At 34.8% G+C, this 21068-nt stretch overlaps 2 protein-coding genes across 2 annotated transcripts; one reads left to right on the plus strand and one right to left on the minus strand.

The window, feature by feature from the left end:
- The first annotated feature begins 3980 nt into the window (after positions 1–3980).
- Positions 3981–6363, plus strand: LOC147410034 (putative ascorbate-specific transmembrane electron transporter 1). Its single transcript, XM_086417189.1, has 4 exons — positions 3981–4310; positions 4920–4968; positions 5067–5266; positions 6077–6363. The coding sequence occupies exons 1-4, from the start codon at positions 4152–4154 to the stop codon at positions 6335–6337; spliced, it is 669 nt and encodes a 222-aa protein (XP_086273315.1). The 5' UTR covers positions 3981–4151; the 3' UTR covers positions 6338–6363.
- Positions 6364–8298: 1935 nt separating this feature from the next.
- LOC147410035 (protein OBERON 3-like) lies at positions 8299–20536 on the minus strand. The gene is made up of 2 exons (XM_086432228.1): positions 18627–20536; positions 8299–9001 (listed from the first exon to the last, which is right to left on the minus strand). The coding sequence occupies exons 1-2, from the start codon at positions 20380–20382 to the stop codon at positions 8466–8468; spliced, it is 2292 nt and encodes a 763-aa protein (XP_086288354.1). The 5' UTR covers positions 20383–20536; the 3' UTR covers positions 8299–8465.
- Between the last annotated feature and the right edge of the window lie 532 nt (positions 20537–21068).

The raw sequence follows: 21068 nt of genomic DNA on the forward strand, positions 1-21068 counted from the left end.
GCTTGAAATATCTCATTCGAATTTTGGAAACACATCTAGTAATAACAAAAAATATTAGAATATTCAGCCATCATTGGGAACTATCATAATCAAGTTGACGAGTTGATTAATCAAGTGAGTGCAAAAATGAGGTGTCTACAGGATGCAAAACTACGGACGATCCAAACCAAACCCAAATGAAATCTATGTAGTTTTTATGGTAGTGACTATTTCTATTAGTCACTTAAAAATGACTACTTAAATCCATCATTTTTTCCACAAATTTGGTGATTTTATACCTATTATGACATAGTGTTGTTAAAACAACGTAACTATTATAGCTGCATGCTTAAGCTATATGTCTAGATATTAAGCAAAATAGAACTATAGAACAACTAAGTAATAATATAATTCAGGTAATGATATTTTCTTACCAAAAGGTAGCCTTATTGTCATTCTTCATGTTCATTGGGGCCCTGTCACATCCCAAGTCCATATTTGCCTCATTAATAAATGTTGTGTAAATAGTATGTCGTACTAAGAATTTTTTTATTTGTTATAATATAAAAATAGTTGAAATAATATAAAAGATGTGTCCCTTCTATATTAATGTAAGATTTGTTTCCTTACATGGATCACTCAAACCTATTTTCTTTTCTCTTCGAGTTTTGCGAATAATTATGTTATTCTTGACCGTGAATATTACGTAAATTAAATACATTTCCTTTCTTTTTTAGCTTAGTATCATCTCAATAACACTCTTCAACCTTCCTGTGTTACCAATCTTCTCCTTACCACCCTTTATAACCTTCCCTTTGCCTGCTATATATGTGGATCTTAAAGCAAAACTTCACACAAAGAATGGGTACCAATACATTCTTGTTTTTGTGAAGCAACTATTGAACCACTATCAACATTATCATGGGTATTATGATTCTTTGCTTTTCCAAAACCTTTGTGAATAATTTTTCAATGCCTTCTATTGTAAAATTGTATGAATTCTTTGATATTGAAGCAATACATGTCATTTTAGTTACTCGTCGACAATATGGGAAAGTCTCTATTATTTTAGACATCCATGATTATAATATGTAATTACCTCACATGTATCCATTGCATTGAACTTCTTTGCTTCTTTCACCCACATTTTTAAAATGAAATAATTTGGGATTTTATCCACATCTAGATGAGCAAAAACTTTTAGCAAATGCTTGGAATGTATCCCTGTAAATTTGAAATGCTAACACTCATAATGATCCTCATACTTTCCTAACTTCAATTATAAAAGGAACTCCTCCAATACACCAACCTTAGTGGTAACTACATATGTATGGTGTAGAACATAGGTAAATGTGAAAGTTTATAGTCCAAACCACACTTCTACAAAGTTTAAAAAATATATAAAATAAATTCATCACCTACCTTGGTCTTCTTCCTTTTTTTATTCTTCTTTTTCTAAGCCTCTAGGTGTTTGAGTAGGTAATTGGACAGAGTTTGGGGGTTTTAAAAAGTTGTGAGAAGAGAATTGGACAAAAATTTGGGAAGGTAAACTTGTCCTCTTATTTGCCTTGAAGGGACTTCTATTTATAGGCCTTTGGGAGACCTTGGGGACGTAAAGGTCCAAACTCCATAAGTTCCTCTTAATTTCAACAAAACCTCAACAAATGACCATGTTGACCTCCAACCAAAATGTTTTTAATGGACTTTTGTATATGTTTTAGTCTTACCAATTATGATAATCAAATGGAAGAAGTATCAAAGCTCACAAGATTTTAAAAGAATTTATTGGAGAGGAAAAGTGTCCAAACCCTTTGAAGTCGATCAAACTCCTATGAAAACAAGAGTAATGACATGTAATTAATCTAGTTGTGTGAGGTCTTGGTAGTCAATTGCCTTGAATAGAATCCTAACAAACTTGAAGGTAGAAGGATAAATGCTCCTAGTTTTCAACTAAAAGACCAAGATGGGAAGATTAGTATAGGCTTAACACAAGGGTAAAGGAGGAAAAGCTTAACTTAGAAAAATGAGACATTAAAAAGGGATTTATTAGTAAATTCCCTTAAGCAAATCTAGAGCACTCAGGTGCACTCATTCCAACCAAAACTGCCTAACCAACTAAACTCTTCTTGAGTGAGGGCCGAGCTAAAAAACATGAAGAACAATAAGTCAGTGGGGGCCAAAGCAAAAAAAGTACATAAGCCTTTGGTGACCAACAGCTTGTACCCATAGCCTAGCATAATTCCATTTTTCTTTTTTTTTGAAAGCTGGGTCCCCCCTTGGACGGGTCCCATTCGATTGATTTTCATTTCTTTGGGCTCTACACTTCTCTACTAGATTTTTATGAGTTCTCAGGTTTGGTCCAGGTAAATTGGGGTGTCTACATATCGTATTTTCCATCACTTTCTCTTTCATCAGCTCTGTAGTGGGCTTCATTTTCCCATTTGCATTGAAACTTATCAAAAATATTTCTTGAGTAGATTTTCACTGCATGTTTTAAAAGATAACTGTTGTCATTAATGATTCAATCTTTATGTTCTGATATCTAATCCTCTTCATTTTCTTTATTAATTATCTCTTGTAAAGCTTGCTTATATTTAATTACAAATTTCTGCAAGTTGGTTTTAGAAGTCACAAAATCAATGAAGAAACATTGCCACCTCACTATAATCTGTTGTATTCATTCCGACAGAAAATGTACTACGAAGGTGCAGAGTTACCCAAGATTCACGAATCTCATAGAGATGTTGAAGCCATTCATTTTCTTTCCAATCATTCTCCGCCATCATGGCATTTCATTTTTTTTTTCAAAATCTTCAATTTTATATGTATGATGAATACATTTCATCTCAATCTTAAATGCGAACTTCTTACTGTATATTTGTGATAATTTTTCCCTAAATTTCTTGTATATATTCCGAAGGCATAATCGATGACAAGGCATTTGCCTCATTTTCATCCCAAACACCTCAAAACATCTATTTCTAAACCAAAACTGCATGCAAAACTAAATTTGGAAGGTGGCAAAAACCCTAGGAATCACCCCAACTAGATACACAATGTGAAAAAATCCCAAATTTGACGGCCTTAGGCCATCAAATTTCATAAAATTCAACGGACCAAGAGGTCGAATTGGCGTCAAATTTTTCATTGTCAAATTTATTTTTTCGACATGCCGAAACTGTCAAATTAATGAAGGATGAGAGAAATTCAACAGCTCTAAGCCGTCAAATCTGGGAACATCAAGAATTTCGACAGTCCTAGACCGTCACAATTTAGTTTCTAAAATTCGTAAGCCTTGGCCCGTCAATTTTTTCTGTCGAATTTTCCAGTTTTCATGTAGTTATAGCAACCTTGTACCCATGCCTTAACCAGCACTCTAAAATGGCACGATGGGGTGTGTGCGTGGCGTGGTCCATAGGTCCTACCTAAACTAATTTTGAACCACATCACCATGGAGAAATCCGAGTAGAGATTTGTTGTTAACAAATAACTGTGCTAAGCTGATGAATCAAATAGTGACGCCACATATATGGAAAATTAAATGTATACATGGCATCATGTCGTTGATTTATCAGCTTAGCGCAGTTTTTTAGTAGACCGTGAATTTGGACTCATGGAGCCTAACTTTGTTATAGAAGAAAAGAGATTGAAATACAACCCAAAAAACAAAACCAAACAACCATAAAGAGAAGCTGTCGAAACATTGGATTTATCCCCTTGTGACTGCCGGCCTATGGAATTTTTCAATTTTCACACATTTGGTTATATCATTGTTACCAATTCTAACTAAGAACCTTTGGTATGCAAGGAGGATGATCAACTCTGTCAAGGTGCTCTCAAGGTCATTTCAAGTGGTCAGATTCTAATCCATCTATAGAGAAACAAACAAGGCTGCAGATTTTTTGGCATCGTGGTTTAGATCCTTTCAAAGTTCAACTTTGTCTCCTTCTGAGCTCCCAACTCAGCTGTGTACTATTGTAAATGAGGACGTCGTGGGCAAATCCTATGAGAGATTGTAACTTTCTTTTGTCAGCTGGGGGTCTGCTAAATATCCCCCATTACCTTTCCAAAAAAAAAAAAAATCTAACAAAGAACAGATAGTAAATGTTTTGTGTAACATTTTTTCAAAACCACAGCAACAATAGAACTCTCTCTCTCTCTCTCTCTGAGCCATGGCAACCAAAGGTTCGAGCTTCCGACTCTCAGCAACACCAGCCACAGTGTTGGCACACTTGTTAGGGATAGCGATTATAACACTCGTTCTCATTTGGAGCTTACAATTTCGAGGTGGACTCGCTCTAAAATCCGAAAACAAGCAAAAGATTTTCAATGTAAGGGAAGTATATATGACTTAAGACAAAGGTGAATTACTACTTCATGAGCTGACAATGAGTTATTTAACACTTTTCATTTTAATTACCAAAATGTGAACAATCACGTTTTCATTAAAAAAAATCAGGACAAAGTGACAATTTACCAGGTTTAAAAAACCTCTGAATTCGTTTTCGTTCACGTTTTGGTAATTAATATGAACAGTGAACTGGAATCGCAAATTCGTCAAAAGTTGATCACTTTTTCATAAACATCTCTTGAATAAAAGGCATTGTTTAAAAGTCATCAAAGATCAGTATGACTTGCTTGAGTCATCTCAGCATTGTTCGTGAATGAGACAAGATGTCATAACAAAATTGTCCATTCTTTTTTTTTGTTCACATATGGCCAAAAAATCTGCAAAATCGTCTGAGATACATAGTAAGATAATTCATCAGAGTTATCACAGTATGGTTCGTGAATGAGATGAAACACGAAACCAAGATTTAAAACAATGATTAGTTCAATTGACTCCAAATTTTTGGAATTGATAAATTAGTCTTTAACTATTTGCTACTTGTTAGTTATTTAATTTCTATTAATATTTTTTTTTTCCAAATTTTCTAAAGGTGCACCCAGTACTTATGTTAATTGGATTTATATTTATTGGAGGAGAAGGTAAATTAATTTTAATGAGAAATTTGTGGTTTATAGTTTTACTTTTGTTAGAGTGATAAAACAAAACTTATTTATGGGGAATTTGTACTTTGGAGCAGCGATCATGGCGTACAAGACGGTTCAATCAACGAGAAATGTGCAAAAATCAGTGCACCTGATTTTGCATCTGATAGCGTTACTTGTGGGTATTGTGGGAATTTATGCTGTTTTCAAGTTTCACAATGAGGTCGACATACCCAATATGTACAGCTTGCATTCCTGGCTCGGAATCTCTACAATCTGCTTATTCGGTTTGCAGGTAATACTTCCTCATTATCATCATCGAAGTCTTATCGGAAAAAACATACTTCTACGATTAAAAAAATGAAGAAAACTATAACTGTTTGAAAAGTATTGCAATTGAGGATAGTGGGCTGAATATATGGCAAACTAGGAATTCATCCATTTGCACAAGTAATTGCATCTAATTCTTTTTTTAGTATATCAGTTTCACCCTTCTTTTATTTGAACATTTTTTTTTTTAAATATATACATTTAGAATCCTATTTTATTTTGAAACTATATTTTTCAATGATTCTTTGGTTTAGTCCTTTTGGTATTTGTTATTGGAAATTAAAAAAATTGATAAAATGGAAACTAATTAATATTGGATTTGAGGGAAAATTGACTTATGCAACTTTTAATGAGCACAGTCATTTGAACTATGAGTTAATTTTGAACTATTACTGGATATGGTATGGTCTCAAATATGTTTCACAAGGCTTTTAGCTCTCTCTATCCAATAGATTAGCTACCGATAAGATCTATTAATTGAAGAAACCATATGGAATTGCGGTTAATTATCACTTGGTATGAAAATTGAAGGGTGCCTTACCAAAAAGGTATGAGAATTGAAGGGGTGCCGTACCAAAAAGGGCAACAAAAACGCTGAAATTATACACATTTGAAAATATTTAGCAAATAAGGTTTATTTCCATTTTGGTGTTGAATTATTTTGTTTCGAAAAGGGTATACATCTATCGTCATGTATTTTCTTGAATTTGGCAACGATTTGAACCTTTTTTTCACGTAGTAATTCTAACAATAAGTTTTCTGATTGTTGTTTCAGTTTTTGTTTTCATTCTTCTCTTTCTTCTTCCCCGGGGCAGTGACTTCTATGAGAACAAGGATCTTACCATGGCACATTTTCATTGGAATGGTCATCTTCGTCATGGCAATTTGCACTGCTGAGACGGGTCTGGTTGAGAAATTCACATTTTTGGGCCTAGTACGTAGTCAAGAAGCTCTCATAATAAACTTCACTGGACTTCTCATTCTCCTCTTCGCGGTCTCTGTCAGCCTTAGTGTTATCCTTCCGCGGTCTAATTAATAGCTTAAGATCAATAATAGAAGATATTGTGTCTTTGATTATATTTTGTTTGTTTTCTTTCCTATATGTGATTTCTTTCATTAAATTAATGAGTGTTTCAATAATTCCATTGTTAAATTTAGTTAGACATCAATAAAACAAGAAGTTTTTTCCTTACATATATTGATCCAAAATGGCTCCCATGATCATATTTGGATTCCTACAATCCTCAGATTGATCTGAATTTTGAACAAGTTCAGTGATATATGAATAATCTTAGTAGTAGAGATTCTACAAAGCTGCACCTAAGGTTTCTCTCGTCACCGTGTTGCAGTTTCCTTTGATTTGCTCAAAAGTGAACTTTGAAATATGTAGAAAAATAGGTGCGAACAACGACGATAACAACGAAAATAAAAGGCAAATAGTAGGAAAAACTAACATGAACAAGATTGACTATATCCACGGGATTCACTATCACAATGAAAACCTGTGTTACAATCACTACTTATCCTCTCTTCCTCTCATAAAAAGTCCCTCATCGAAACCCTAAAACTGTTTTGATTTATATAGTTTGTACAAAGATTAAATTTCCCCAAGGACAAAAGTTACGAAATGTGGTAAAAGGCTATCTTAGAAATTTGGGGTGCACCTGTGGTATCATTCCTTGGTGTATATTGCCTTATATCGATATAATACCACCAACCAAATACAAGGCACAAAGATTAAAATTTCTTGAAACTTCACTTGCTCTTCACCGCAACTAATTAACGCTACTTTCATCTGCTATATACTACTTAATAGCTTGTACTGGTTTCACAAAGATTTCGAATCAACTAACTGAATTATGTTCTGTCGTTCCACTTTGTCCAAAGTCAAGTCTTCTGTCATTGAAAATCAATTCAAATCTATTTTCACTATCTCCATCTGCATTACTATTCCATTTAATTAGTTTTATCCAACAATTTCATTGCCTCTAATCAGTCAAATATGATTTATTTCTAGAATCTCTTTTTCCTTCCTTTCCGTTTCCCTCATTCATCTTGAAATGTCTTGTTCTGCCTCACCCTTAACAATTAACCTTATTATTTTCCTTTCGCCTTCTCTTTCCTGCATGGCCTTTTACTTGAGAATGGCGTATCCAGATACTTGTAAAACAAGTGAAGTGAGGATAAAAGAATAAAGTAGAGCTAGCTTGACTAACATAATCAGGCTCCCAGCCTGACTAATGCTTTTGGACACACCACTTGAAAGGAAAATTGGCTATTTTCCCCTCTCATAACACGCCCAAAAACGTTAGTCGAGTTCTCATCGATACATGAAAATTAAAGAAATTATGATATTGACTTCATTAAAATTCTCAGAAATGTCCATATCTTTATTCATCTGCACTCTGTAGACCTATTGCTTAAGGTATAATCAAGTTTTGAGCAACCTCATCATCATCTACAAACTCTCTCACTTCCACCACAATTTTTTCACAAAATCCGATTTCTTTTGCAAGACAACCCAACCGCACACCCGTAGCTTTCAAATCTTACTCCATTCAAACATTATCAGTCATGCTTTAAAGGCTCCTTTTCAATGCATTAAGCAAACCCCTTTGAATCACGAACCTGTAATTGCCAAAGATTGAAATTAAACCTTCCCAGCAAATTTCAATACCTCAAATAAGGGTGTTAATGGTGTGGGTTTAGGCCGAACTGAGTCCATAGAAGTATTAGCCAATAGAATTCGCACCATTTTTATTTATTTTTTGGTAAGTAAAATATTCATTAATAAAAGCAAGGTGAGGGACCAACCAAGCACAAAGAGTTCATTACAATTGATTTTATAAACTCAATCCCATCTTCCTATGAAATCCCCAGAAGACCCTTAAAACTCTTCCAACCTAAATCTTACACCAAGAAAACTAGAAACCCAGAATAGATAATTTCACATAATCCACCTCATGAAGATTATTGACAAATGAGGAAACAAGAAGCTAGGATGTTCAAAAGCTCTTTTGGATCAAATTTTCAATTTGCATACAAAGTAGCATCCAAAACACCAGAAATTTAAAATAAAAATAAAAATACACAAATTAGACATCATAGCCAATCACCATTTTTATCATCGTAACTATGATGATTATACACAAGAACCCACACTTCTAAGCACACTGTTGCTTTGTAATCTCCATCTTCTCCAACAAGCCAGCAATCTCAGCTTGCATTCTGATCTTCATGTTATAGTAATCACAATGAGAATTCTCCAAGACCTTGAGCTCTTCGAGTTTCTTCCTTCGCCTCTCCTCCGTCTCCTGCAAACAAAGTTTGGCAAGCTTGCTCGTGTACTCTTCCTCCAACTTCTCACTCCTAGCACGTGCCATTTTCCGGTACTCTTCTGCCTCTCTTCGGGCATCGTCTGCCTTTCCTTGGAACATCCTAGCCTCTGCTTCCTTAACTCGCACAATGCTTTCAAGGCTGTCGAAACCGGGATCACTCATGAGAGCTTTAAGGTTGTTTTGTTGAGTATCATCTCTAAGGGACAGCATATCAAGCTTAACGCTAGAAGAACTCGTGTAATAAGGGGTAGATTTGGGAGGGAGAGAAATAGATGTTGGAAGAGAGGCCACACCGCCCCTTTGGATCATTTGAGATGCCGACAAGTCTTTTGAAGAGCTACCAGAAAACTTGGACAATCCATCTGCTTTTTATACAATCACAATAATGGTATTTGGCATTAGGAGAAGAGATAGTATGAGACCAAAGAAAACAATTAAATTGGTAAAAAATATACAAATTCTCTTGTTCTCCTATTTTGAAGATGAAGGACGACATCAAGAGTGTGAACTATATCTATAGACACATAGATCACTCTTCAAAGCATCACACATATGAGCAGTCAAATAATATTATAACAAATGGTTGAGAATAAGTAAAAGTCTTGTGTGTGTGTGTATTTACTTATTACACCCCAATTGAAAAAAAAATAAGTCAATGGTTAAGACTAACTTTTAAGATTTCTATCTGTTAGATTTAGGATTTTATATGAGCCTAATCCTAATTGTAAACAACAGTCGAAGTTGTCTGAATGTGTTATAATGCTTTATAACGTTTCGGTAATTACTTGAACCAAACTTTTGTAATATTTGAATGATGTGTTTTAATCTTTAATTAGGGTGTGATAAAGAATTTAATAAATTGGGTGTAATAAGTAAAAGTTGGGGTGCCAATAGCAGTTCTCCTTTTAAAAGGTAAAATCATTTAAACTGCCTTTATACGGCACATTGCTAGATTGCTCATTTTCCTAGGATGTATGTAAATAATTTTAATTTAATGCCAACTAGAAATAACCAAAAAATTCTTACCCAAGCAAATCTTCCGTAATTATCCAACAATAAAACAAGAGTCAACTTGGTTCATATGTTTGGATCAAATACAGTATACACGTGCTTTTACTACAGAAGAGTATGTATTCCACAAAATCCACTATCCCCTCCAGTCCTAGAAGTTTGGACAAAAAGACATGAATTTGTTACCTACAAAAGCTCTCCAAACTTGTGGGCACTCAATCAAGATCACGTTATATAGGCATCTACAACATCATGGATAGTTTTGTCCAATGGCCCTTACACACCAGTGAAGACCAAAGGAAAGGTCTTCGTCTTGTAGCAACGTGATAGATAATAGAAAGCTCCCACCAAAGAGACTTAAAGTGGGATACTTCTTTCAACCCACACAATCAAGACAACCCCAATAGAAACAATTGCTTGAATGGCACATCATCCTATAGTTTTGCTTCTCCGTAGATCTCTTATGATGCACTCGACCAAACAATCTAATTTGGTTTCTTCAAGCACCACTACACTTCCAACACTCCAAACAAGATCTCCCATCTTCCCCTCCAACATTTAATGACACTAATTTTGACTTCATTGGATGACTTTATTTCTTAATCCCCCCTACACCTTCCTCTGAACTCATTCAACATACATTTGCTAATACTTTCCATCAAGCCTTCCACCTCTTTCACTAGCTCGGGTTTTCTCTCTTATTCGGCATTCCCATAAGCCCCAACAACTCTTCTCCAAAATTCGGATCCAGAGAGTTCGACACCAAGTCTTGCACATCCTCTCTCCTCTGAATACCTCTCTTCCCATGCCAAGTTAATAGCAGAACCTCATCTGACTTTGCTAACCCCATTCTTGTGGATCACCTCCATGGGAAACGTAACTTAAATTATCTGTTTTATTAATTCTCTTATAAACCTTGCAATGATATTTCCCTAATTCCAAACGATAGCCATAATTCAGCTTCAATTACTCCTATATTATGGAGGAGCCATTGGAAGTCCCCCATGTCCTCTCCAATTACCCTATTTCTATACCCATACTATAGCTTTACTTCCTTCCTCCACCCCATCTTGAACTCCACCTTCCTCACTGATTTCTCTGATCTGGGCATCTTGATGATTCGTGTAATGCTCTGAAATTTGTATTACGTATCTCGAGTAATAAATTTTATGAAATTTGTTGATTATTAATTAAAGTTGTGATGAGATAATTTTTGAGTCAAGCATGTATTGTTAGTAGGTTTAGAATTGTCAAAAAACATGGCTTTGTGTGAGCTTAATTTGAGGGTTTAAGTTAGTTGACCCACAGTTGTCAAAAGCGGGGCCTAGGCACCAAAGCGGCCACCTAACCTACTCAGGCACCCAGCCCTTAAAGTGGGATTTTTTTTTAAATCTATATTTCTTTAGTCTTCTCAAAAAAAACCATGGTCTAGGATATCTTCTTAGATTTTTTAAAACATAGGGATGTGTAAAATATTCACCAAAACTTTTGAGGGCTTTATAAAAAATCTTTTTAGTATTTATACTTCTAAGACTTCTCAAGGTTGAAAGCTAGGTCTCACTTTCAAGTGGAGGGAAATGATGGCGACGATGATGGTGGTGGTGACAATGCCCCAGTCAATTAGAGGGGTGAGGACATTATTGACTTCAGATTAGAAGATTTTTGTTAACTTAGTTAATATCTATGAAAACTAAATTGAAGCTACTCTATTTACATATTTTTCTTAATTGTTACTTTGATGGATTTTAAATTGCAAATGTTAGGTTGACTTCTTGGGTTATGGGTTTTAATTGATTATTGACTTGCAAGTTTGCTAATTAGTTGACGTTTTCTTGGCAATTGCATATTTGCCCTTATTATTTTTTTCCTATTTCTTATTTTTTGCATTATTTTTAATAAATCTATAAAAAAAAATATCTATTTTTTTGTCGCCTAGGCCCCGCTTAGCTCTTTTAACAAATATATATGAATATAAAGAGGTATTTCATATTTACTTATGTTAAAGTGAGAGAAGTCGAATCTAAAAATGGTTTGTTCATTGACATTTGATTTAGTTTTTGATCTCGTTAGAAAGTGAATAAAATTCCAAGCCAGTTGAATAAAGATTCAAGACGTCGAGCTCAGAAGCTAAGAATTGAATCCATTGATGTAGGAAACTTCCAATTTCTCCATATGGTTATGTGTTTTGAGAAAATGTTGTAGAAATGTTCAAATATATTAAAATATGATTATTTTGCAAATCATGCACATATGTGTAGGCTTTTGGATGGATTTTGATATTTAAAATATTTTAGAAATTTCTAAAATGAATTTGTGGAAGATTTTGAAAGCTTTTGAAGTGGAAATTGAGTTTTGGAAATTGATTTTTCCCACATTTGACTAATCGAAGGAATCCTCGACTAACCAAAGCTCCCTTCGATTTCTTTTTCAGAAAACGTGTAAAACCGGAATTTTGTTCCTCAGCTAATCGAAGAAAAAAATATATTTTTCAAAAATGATTTTTGGCTATCGAAACTTCAAAATTCTCTTCGAAAATATTTTATATTGTACATGTAACTATGATTTATTGCGAAATGACTTGTAGAAGTCATTTGATTTGGTTTTTGAGTAGGTGAGCATCGAGGATGCACAATAGAGATTGAAATGGAAACAGAGTTTCCAATGTAATGTGTGTGAGCATGAGTTATTGATACTCGTGTTGGCGCAAGTGATGCAATTAATACTTGTTTTGGTGTGAGGGATGTTACTTATACTCATGTTGGCACAAGAGATGCTATTTATACTCATGTTGGTATGAGGGATGTTACTTATACTCATGTTGGCACGAGAGATGCTATTTATACTCATGTTGGTGCAAGGAATTTATTTACTTCGTGTTGGTTAAGGAATGGGTGATAGATGTTTTATTTATTTTTATCATTTCACATTTTTGGGGTCATATGGATTTGAAAAAGGAAAACATAGATTTATGTCTCGGATAAAAATGGAAGTTCTTGTTATTGTGAAAGAAAAACAAAAAAGGATTTTCAATTATTTATATGTAAATGTGATCTAGCAAAGAGTTTGAGAAAGCCTATAAAGATTAGCTTGTTGATCTAGAGTGGCAAGCTAATCTAGGATGACAGTTGAGGTGTCAATTCTCCTTGGTAATATGGGATGCCTTGGAGAATAGCGTCACAACTAAAATCCGGGATGTTCCTTACTATCTTTGATAGAAAAATTGGTTGTAAAGATAGAGGTATGGGACGAGTATAGATGAAATCAATGAGTTCACACATACGCGTGACTCTTGAATTTCATTAATTACACTATCAAGTGCATGTATATATATATATAGTTGGATGTCGCTGAGTTTAAATGTATGGTTATCTGTTAATTTAGGTTGTGTATATAGAAATTAATTAGCATATGTTTAATTGTTGATTTAAATGTTGAAATTGCGTATGTTCAAATGTATTAGTTGTTTCCCTGCATCCCTAACTATATGTTGAAATTTACTTTTCCCACTAGGTAACCTCCCTATTACTCCCCCTATCAATCACCTCAATTATAGGAAGTTCTAGTGATCGATGATCAAATTTAGGATTGTTGCAATTTCAGAATCAGTTAAGTTTGTGTGTTGTGAGCATTAGTAGATAGAGCAGTTGGTTCATGTTGAGAGAGCATGTAAGTATATTCTTGGCAGTATGTGCCGATATTTCTTTCTATTATATATAAATAAAGGAAGTTGGGAATTAGAACTGTTATTTTGTTTATGTATCGTAATTTAGTTATGCTTCCACTGCAGTATATGGTACCATTGTCTAAAATCGTTGAGTTATATGTGTTCATCACTATATGGGAAATATCTCACACTTTGAGATTCTAACACTTAATCATGGGGATGCATGTTAGGGTTTTGGGGCATGTTGATTCGCATAGATTGCTCATCTCAAACTTTCATCTTGGATCTTCACCCTATTTTGTATCCCTATGCAATGCCTAGGGTAACTGATAGGTACCATCATGAAACCGCCTAACCTCTCCGACCTTACTTCATTTCTCAAATGAGAAACCCCTTTTGACTGACTTATGATAGATGAGTCCAAAATCCCTTGTGACACACCCAGAAAGTATTCTTACAAAAACCTGATTTCTTATAACTTCCTTCCCTTGAATCTCAAATCAATTTAGCTCTATTCTATCCTCTATTTTGCTTGAATACCCTTTTCACAAACCTGCCTACAGTTAATCTTGAAATGGACAATACTCCCTTAATCAATTGATGCTTTTTATTTACATTTTAAGCCAGATCTACTAAAGCATAACAATTTGAGAAGCCTCCCATCTCTAAGCCCAAATTGTCTTTTTTTCCCTACGAGAAACAACCCTAAACTTTAGATTTTTTTTAAATATGATCCCAAGATATGCACTTCGTTAGAGATTCTCAAATCAATGGAAGAACTTTTATTGTGACACAAATTTGTGATAACCTTGTTTTTCCTTGATCAATCAAGTAGAGCCAATAATCCTATTCTACAACAAATCCCAAGGTAATCACTTGAAACCAAGATAGTGAGAATATCATTTGATTATGAATTTGGATATTCAAAATAGTCCGTAAAGGATGTCTCAAATTCACGAAGATTTGCTGACGTGCGCCATTGTTAATTCGAAAGCTAACACACATGCAACCTGTCCCTCTTGCTCTGTGCCAAACTATTAAATTGCTACTCATGTCTCCTCTCCTTTCGTTCACAACCCTACACCTACGAATAAGCTTTTGCTCCCAATCCTCAAGTTTCCAATTCTCAAGCTCGGATGCCAGCTATTTAAATGTATTTTCAATTATTAAAAAAATCTCAAGCCCAGAAAAAAGCTTCCAACAGATTGTCATTTGCCGTTGGATCATCCAAAATTTTCACACACCACTTGGATAAGGCTGAACTTGATGACAACTTCTCACATCTTCATCTTTTAGAGCATTATCCCTTTCAAATTGCAAATCTTGTGTAACCTCTCTTTGAACCCATTATGACTGATCCACCATAACTTCCACCTCTTCCTCTGTACCACCCCCAAACTGTTTGATGATGGCCGAATGGGGCAAGCAGATTGTCATACCATCTTATTCTTTATCTTCCTCTTGAGTCCTTTGAGACGAGAGGTTTCCTGACCTGAACTCTTATAGCATCCTTGTTTATTGGCTCCTCCTAGTTCCCATCTACCTCAATGAAACCAGCAGCCACATTCCCAATCAGGGTTGCAGCCATTTTGTTATAATCAAATAGATCCTTTAGGGTTGCTTTCCAGGAAAGGTCTCAACTTCGGGCACCATGGAAACAACGATATGCGAATAAAACTAATACAAATTAATTTTACCCCTAGAATGAATGCTTGATCTTTTGGATCATCAATTGAGATTGTGTAGCACCAATCGTCTCCAGAGACCACTTGATAAAACCTAAGTCGACAAAATAAAAACCTAAAAGCCTCACCCCACCAAAGAGAAGACTCAGAGCTAGAAAAAAAATATATAGCGGGAGATTTGAGAACACACATACTTTTGTGGAATTATGGTTTCAAAAGTTAAAATAGCTTTAGCAAAGACGAAAATAAGTAAGGCCTTAGGATTAGATGGTATTCTGATAGAAATATTAAAACGCATGGGAAGTTAGGGATTGTCCTAAATAACTAAGCTATTCATTAATATTTAAAGAATGAGAAGAAGTGAGATGAATGGAGGATAAACATTGTCGTATTAGTATTTATGAATAAAAGAGACATAGATTTGTGCCAACTCTCGGGATATTGAACTTACGAGACACACTATGAAAATATGAGAAAAACTAATTGAATAAAGGTTAAAACAAAAATGAATATATATATCAGAGAATCAATTTGATTTTATGCTGAGTAGATCAACAATTGACACAATCATTCTACCTGGACAAATGATAGAGTATAGAGAGAAGATGATGTATCTTCATAAGGTTTTTATTCATTTAAAGAAAGCAAATGATAAAGTACCTAGAAAGCCAATTCGACTGGCATTGGGAAATAATGGAGATCATAATGAATAAATTGACATAATTTGAAATATATATGTGAGGGTTATGACTAGTTTGAGGACAAATGGTGAGGAGAAGAATGAGTTCCCAATTATTACAATTGATTTGTATTAGGGATCGGCTTTGAGTCCACATTTGTTAGCTCTAGTTATAGATGAAGTACCAAGAGCACATACCATGGTGCATGTTATTTGCAAATGATGTAGAATGAGACTATAGAAGAAGTCAATAAAAAACTAGAATTATGGAGAGAGATATTGGAGTCTAAGGGCTATTAAACACATAGAACCAAGACCAAGTATATGGACTACATATTTAGTATTGAAACGCAGGAGGAGAAATGTCTAATAAAAATTGATGGTCTAGAAATATAGGAAAGATCAATTTCGTTATCGTGGGTCTATTATTCATTGAGATAAAGATGGAGGAAGGTCTAACCCATAGAGTCAGAGTTGGATTGTTAAAGTGGAAGTACAATTTTGGAGTATTATATGACAAATGCATACCAACCAAATTAAAGAGAACTTTTATAAGATGGTAGTAGGGCCAGCTAAGTTTTATGGAGTTAGAAAGATAAAATCGCCATGCTAATTATATTGAATGTAGTAGAGATGAGGATGTTGAGATGGATGATTGAATAGACTAGGAAAGATAAAATTAGAAATGAACGCATTTAAGATAGTTTACGAACAGCTCCCATGGGCTATAAACTAAGAGAAATTCAATTGAGATGGTTTGGGCATGTTCAACCAACATTGATTACAGCCCTGGTTAGAAGAAATATTCAAGATGAAGGTGCTAGTAGGGCAATAAGAAGACCTAAAAGAATGTGGATTGAGATATGAAAACACTTTCAATAAATATAAGACACGGCCAAGGTATTAAATTTCATTTTCGGTGTCCATTTCAGTTAGTCTGAAAATGGAAACATTTCGTAGAAATATTTCGATCAGTGTGGAAATGAATACAATTTTTGGAAGTGATCGAAATATTGAAGAAATTTTCATTGAACCCGTAGGAAATGATAAAATAGGCATTAAAACACACTCATTAAGTCATCAAAATACAATAAACTACCATATGGAATGTGAAATTGAATATCAACAACATTTTGTTACACATACGCACATATATTGAGAGGCTGACAGTAGAAATAAGAATAATAATGTTGCATTAACTACATACAACTTAATATGTAAGACATTAAAATGAAGAAACTATTAAGTATTGCATTCATGCATTATTATATTTCTTTTATTTTTTGAATAAGTAATGAATAAATTGCTAATGTATCCAACTAATCGAAACATGGCTGATTGTATGCATGCTTATATAAATGTATTAATATGCTTAGAATATATTAAAATAAGCTGATATAGATAACTAATTAATCATAATTCATTGATATTAACAGAAGAATGTTATATGCAATTTTTTATTAGGAAATACTACGTGTAATTTATAAGTTCTTTCTAAAAGCAATTATAAATTTTTTTTCAAAAAAAGAATATTTTGGTCGAAATTTACAATTCATCGAAATATTTCCTATGAAATATTGCATTTTTATACTTAAGATTTGATAATTTCAGTCAAAATTTACTATTCATCAAAATATTTCATGAAATGAATAGTGATTTCCACCAAAATATATACAAAAAGAAATTGTCGGTTAAATTTCATGTCGGAACTTGTGGAAATGGAAATATTTCGGTATATTTCGTGGAAACATGTTGAAATCTAATACTATGGACGTGGCTATTAACAGAGTGGAATGGAGAAGCAAGATTTGTTTAACCAAACCAAAATATTTGGGATAGGGTTTTGTTGTTGTAGCCTCTTCCCGAACCTCCTGATATGCAAGCTTAGACAACACAACAGAGAACACCTTATTGAATTCATAAACTCAAAAATAGATGGTAACTTGGAATCCCAAACAAAAATTCTGCCCCCCTTCTTAGAGAGTTACCCCAACTTTAGTTGTCCAAAGAAGTTAAAGGACCTAAGGGATAAGCTTGGGAGTGAGAAATCAAACTTTCGATGAGTGGTCTAGGATCCAGTGAGTAGTAGATGGAGACATAATTTAGATATTGTCATGCAAATAATATTATTTAGAGTATCTCAAAGCATCATATTTGTAAATACACGAAATGAAACATAGATATTTCAGATCTGAAGAATTAGTCCAAAGCAGTCGCTAATTAGGTCTAGTAAAGTCCACATTTGATTTCTATGCCTTGAGCGTGAGATCTAGCCCATGGCACTAAAATAGAAGCCATTGAAAGAGTGTATCAAATTAGAAACCTTTGAGAGAAATGTACTCAAACGGAGTTTAAAATGAGTAAACATAGTATCGTTTCACCAAAAGGACTCACATAACACCAAGCGAAGTTGAAGGGCATTCCAATCTTTAATGAGGTGAATATGCATGATGCTAAAAAGAAGCATAGCAAGCCTTCAAACTCAACAGGGTCCAGTTCATGGACTAGGACCATGGGCAGAGAGAATTCCACAAGGGTCCAAGAGAAGGTCAAGCAAAACAAAGATATGATATGTTGGGACTTCTATTGTTTATTGCTAGTTGATTGAGATGAGTTAACAAGAAGTTCAGAATTAGTAGAATTATATTAGGTCGGGTTTGAAAAAAAATCTATTTCTAAAGTCCATACCTAGTATAAACAATAAGCTTGACATTGTAGCAGAAAACCACCATTATGTATCAAAAGATATAAAAGGTTTAAACCAAGCTAACCATAATGTTATAGGTAATGGAGACATGTTCATTATATAGACAAGTAATTCAACCAATCCCCACAATGCACTTCTTGAAGGTTCAGGCAACAGCGAGAGACTAACACAATGAGCAGAAAAAAAATAAACCAAAAAAAATAAAATTAATAAACAAAAAACAAGAGGTTAGAAAACTTACACTTGAAAAACTGAAGGATGCCATGACAAGCATCTGGAGGTGAAATAACACCATTTTCAAGCTTGGAGAGCATCTCCTCTGCCCTACTCTGGAGTTCCTTTCCCCTGGAGTCCTCACTACCCCTGAAGATCTTCCTGACACAATCAAGCTCCTTTTTCAAAGTTTCTAAACCCCAATCTTTTGCACAACACAAGAACACATCCTTAACAAACCCAAACATCTCGGAAGTGTGCCCACATCCAAGGCAATGAAACTGCATCTCATGAGTCCCATTTGACCCTCTTAAGCTGGGCCCCGGCTTGATGAGATTCCTCTGAATCCCACAGACGGCATGGCACCAATGGGAACAGACATCACAACCAACCCAACTACATGTATTGCTGGCACAATCAAAGTTCAAACAGACCGGACACATACACGTACTACAGAAGCCCTTCTTCGTCGAGCATATCTTGCAATCACAATCATCGACGGGCAATAAACTCTTGCAATTCACATTCCGACACCTCGAAAGCAAAAAGATCTCAACCAGTTCAGTCATAGGGAGACGATTTGTTTCAGACAAGTAGTTCACAAGTCCCATCTTCACCGCAACCAAGATGTCCAATTGGGCTTCGTGGGACTTTGAGAGTGACTCAAATGTGAGATCAGACCTTCTCTCAAGACGGTTTTGAAGGTCAACCAACACCTCACTCTTCTCAGACACCCGAATGAGATTCTTCAAAAACTCCTTCGTGGATTCAATTGTATCATAAGGAAGCTCATGAAATATTTGAGCCATGAGAGGGATTGACTCCGAAACGACTTCTCGTATAAGCCTCTCAAATCTTGTCCCTCCATTCGAATTCTCAAAAACCCTTTGTCGATCAGAATCTATTCCTCTTGAATCAGCTGATTGAGTATCTTTCCTTGGCTTTGCGGGCAATTCGGATGGAAGAAAGGAATTGTTTTCCGAACCCGTTGTTCTATAAAAACTGTTAAACGAATCATTATTAATAGGTCGATTTCCCTTCATCAAATTGTGACCAAAACCAACATTGTTCGACAAACTGACACCATCACCAACGGGTTTAAACCTGCTGTGAACTGACCCATTAGTCCCCTCCCCACAATTCCGATAGCTCCCAATCGAATACTCGTAATTCTCCATCGAATTTCGTGTAAGAGAACAACTAAGATTGTGAGAAAACTGAAGGGAAAAAGAATCGGAGCTTTCAGTTCGCGTAAAATTATTCGATGGCACCAAGGACTGATTGCTCCTACTGGGTTTCGGATTAATTGTAGGATTATCGTCTTTAGACAATGGATTCGAAGAATTTAGCGCTAGAGAAACATCAGGCAAAGATAAAGAGAGGTTAAGGGTATCTACCTTTGGTTTCTTCTCTCTTTCTTCTTCGTCTCCATCGATGTCTCGTTTCGATGCTCCTCCACTAATTCCATTGATTTGGAAGAAATCTCTTTCTACCAATCTCTCATCTTCGCTTCTAGAATTCGAAACCATTTCTTTCCCCTTCTCCAAAGAACTCGAGAAATTTTTCCCTGAAATCTGTTTTTCCTGAAAATCCATCTTAGAATTTTCGCAGAGATAGCTTAGAGTCAGCTCTTGAGAACCCAAATTACCGATTTTCGATGGTTTTAGATAAAACCCATTACGACCCTTTTCTGATTCTCGATTAAAATAGGAACCCTTTTCATAAAAACCGATTTTTCCATCTGGATTTTCGACATTTTGTGGGAGATCGTTCTCTGTGAACATGGTGTTTCTTCTTCTCTGATGTCTGATCTTTCAACTTTCAAGGCGCCAATCCATTGACTGCAACAGTTGAATTTTCAGGGGATTGCCATTACAAAAAAGGCCGGCAATGCTTCACTGACTGTCTTAGATTACGATAATGCCCTCGACATTTTTATTAACGGCACTCTATTTGCACCTACTTCTAACTTGTAAGTGTACCACCTTAAATCTAAAATAATAAAAATGACACTTGTGTATTATTATAATTTTTGGTAGATACATGCACCAAACATTACAACTAACATTTTCAAATTCAAAACCCTGACTTCCATTTGCGCCAGACGTGAATAAGAAAAAGTGAATTCCTCTCAATTCCCCTTTTTGCACCTTCTTCTAACTTGTAAGTCTACCACCTTAAATTTAAAATAATAAAAATGACATTTGTGTATTATAATTTATGGTTGAAACATGCACCTAACATTAAAACTAATATTTTCAAATTCAAAACCCTAACTTCCATTTGCGCACATGAATAAGAAAAAGTGAATTCCTCTCAATTCCCACATTACTCACGTGTAGAAGATTAAGTGAGCAATTTTAATTTCATTTTTTAATTGTTTCCTCCTCCCTAAAGTTTTCAAGATCAAGATTTTGGAAGATCACATCAATGGAGTTGGATTTTATCATTTGATTTATTTTTATTTATT

Source organism: Akebia trifoliata, chromosome 2, assembly GCF_017979445.1.
Source record: "Akebia trifoliata isolate Shusen 1 chromosome 2, ASM1797944v1, whole genome shotgun sequence".
Classification (NCBI taxonomy): Eukaryota; Viridiplantae; Streptophyta; class Magnoliopsida; order Ranunculales; family Lardizabalaceae; genus Akebia; species Akebia trifoliata.

Excerpts from the sequence above, each read along its gene's own strand:
- LOC147410034 (XM_086417189.1), top strand. The coding sequence starts at position 4,152 with ATGGCAACCAAAGGTTCGAGCTTCCGACTCTCAGCAACACCAGCCACA. Across the intron at positions 4,969-5,066 it reads TATATTTATTGGAGGAGAAG|CGATCATGGCGTACAAGACG; the intron begins GTAAATTAATTT and ends ACTTTGGAGCAG. Across the intron at positions 5,267-6,076 it reads TCTGCTTATTCGGTTTGCAG|TTTTTGTTTTCATTCTTCTC; the intron begins GTAATACTTCCT and ends TTGTTGTTTCAG.
- LOC147410035 (XM_086432228.1), bottom strand. The coding sequence starts at position 20,382 with ATGTTCACAGAGAACGATCTCCCACAAAATGTCGAAAATCCAGATGGA. Across the intron at positions 9,002-18,626 it reads CATCCTTCAGTTTTTCAAGT|ATGGATTGTCCAAGTTTTCT; the intron begins GTAAGTTTTCTA and ends TATAAAAAGCAG.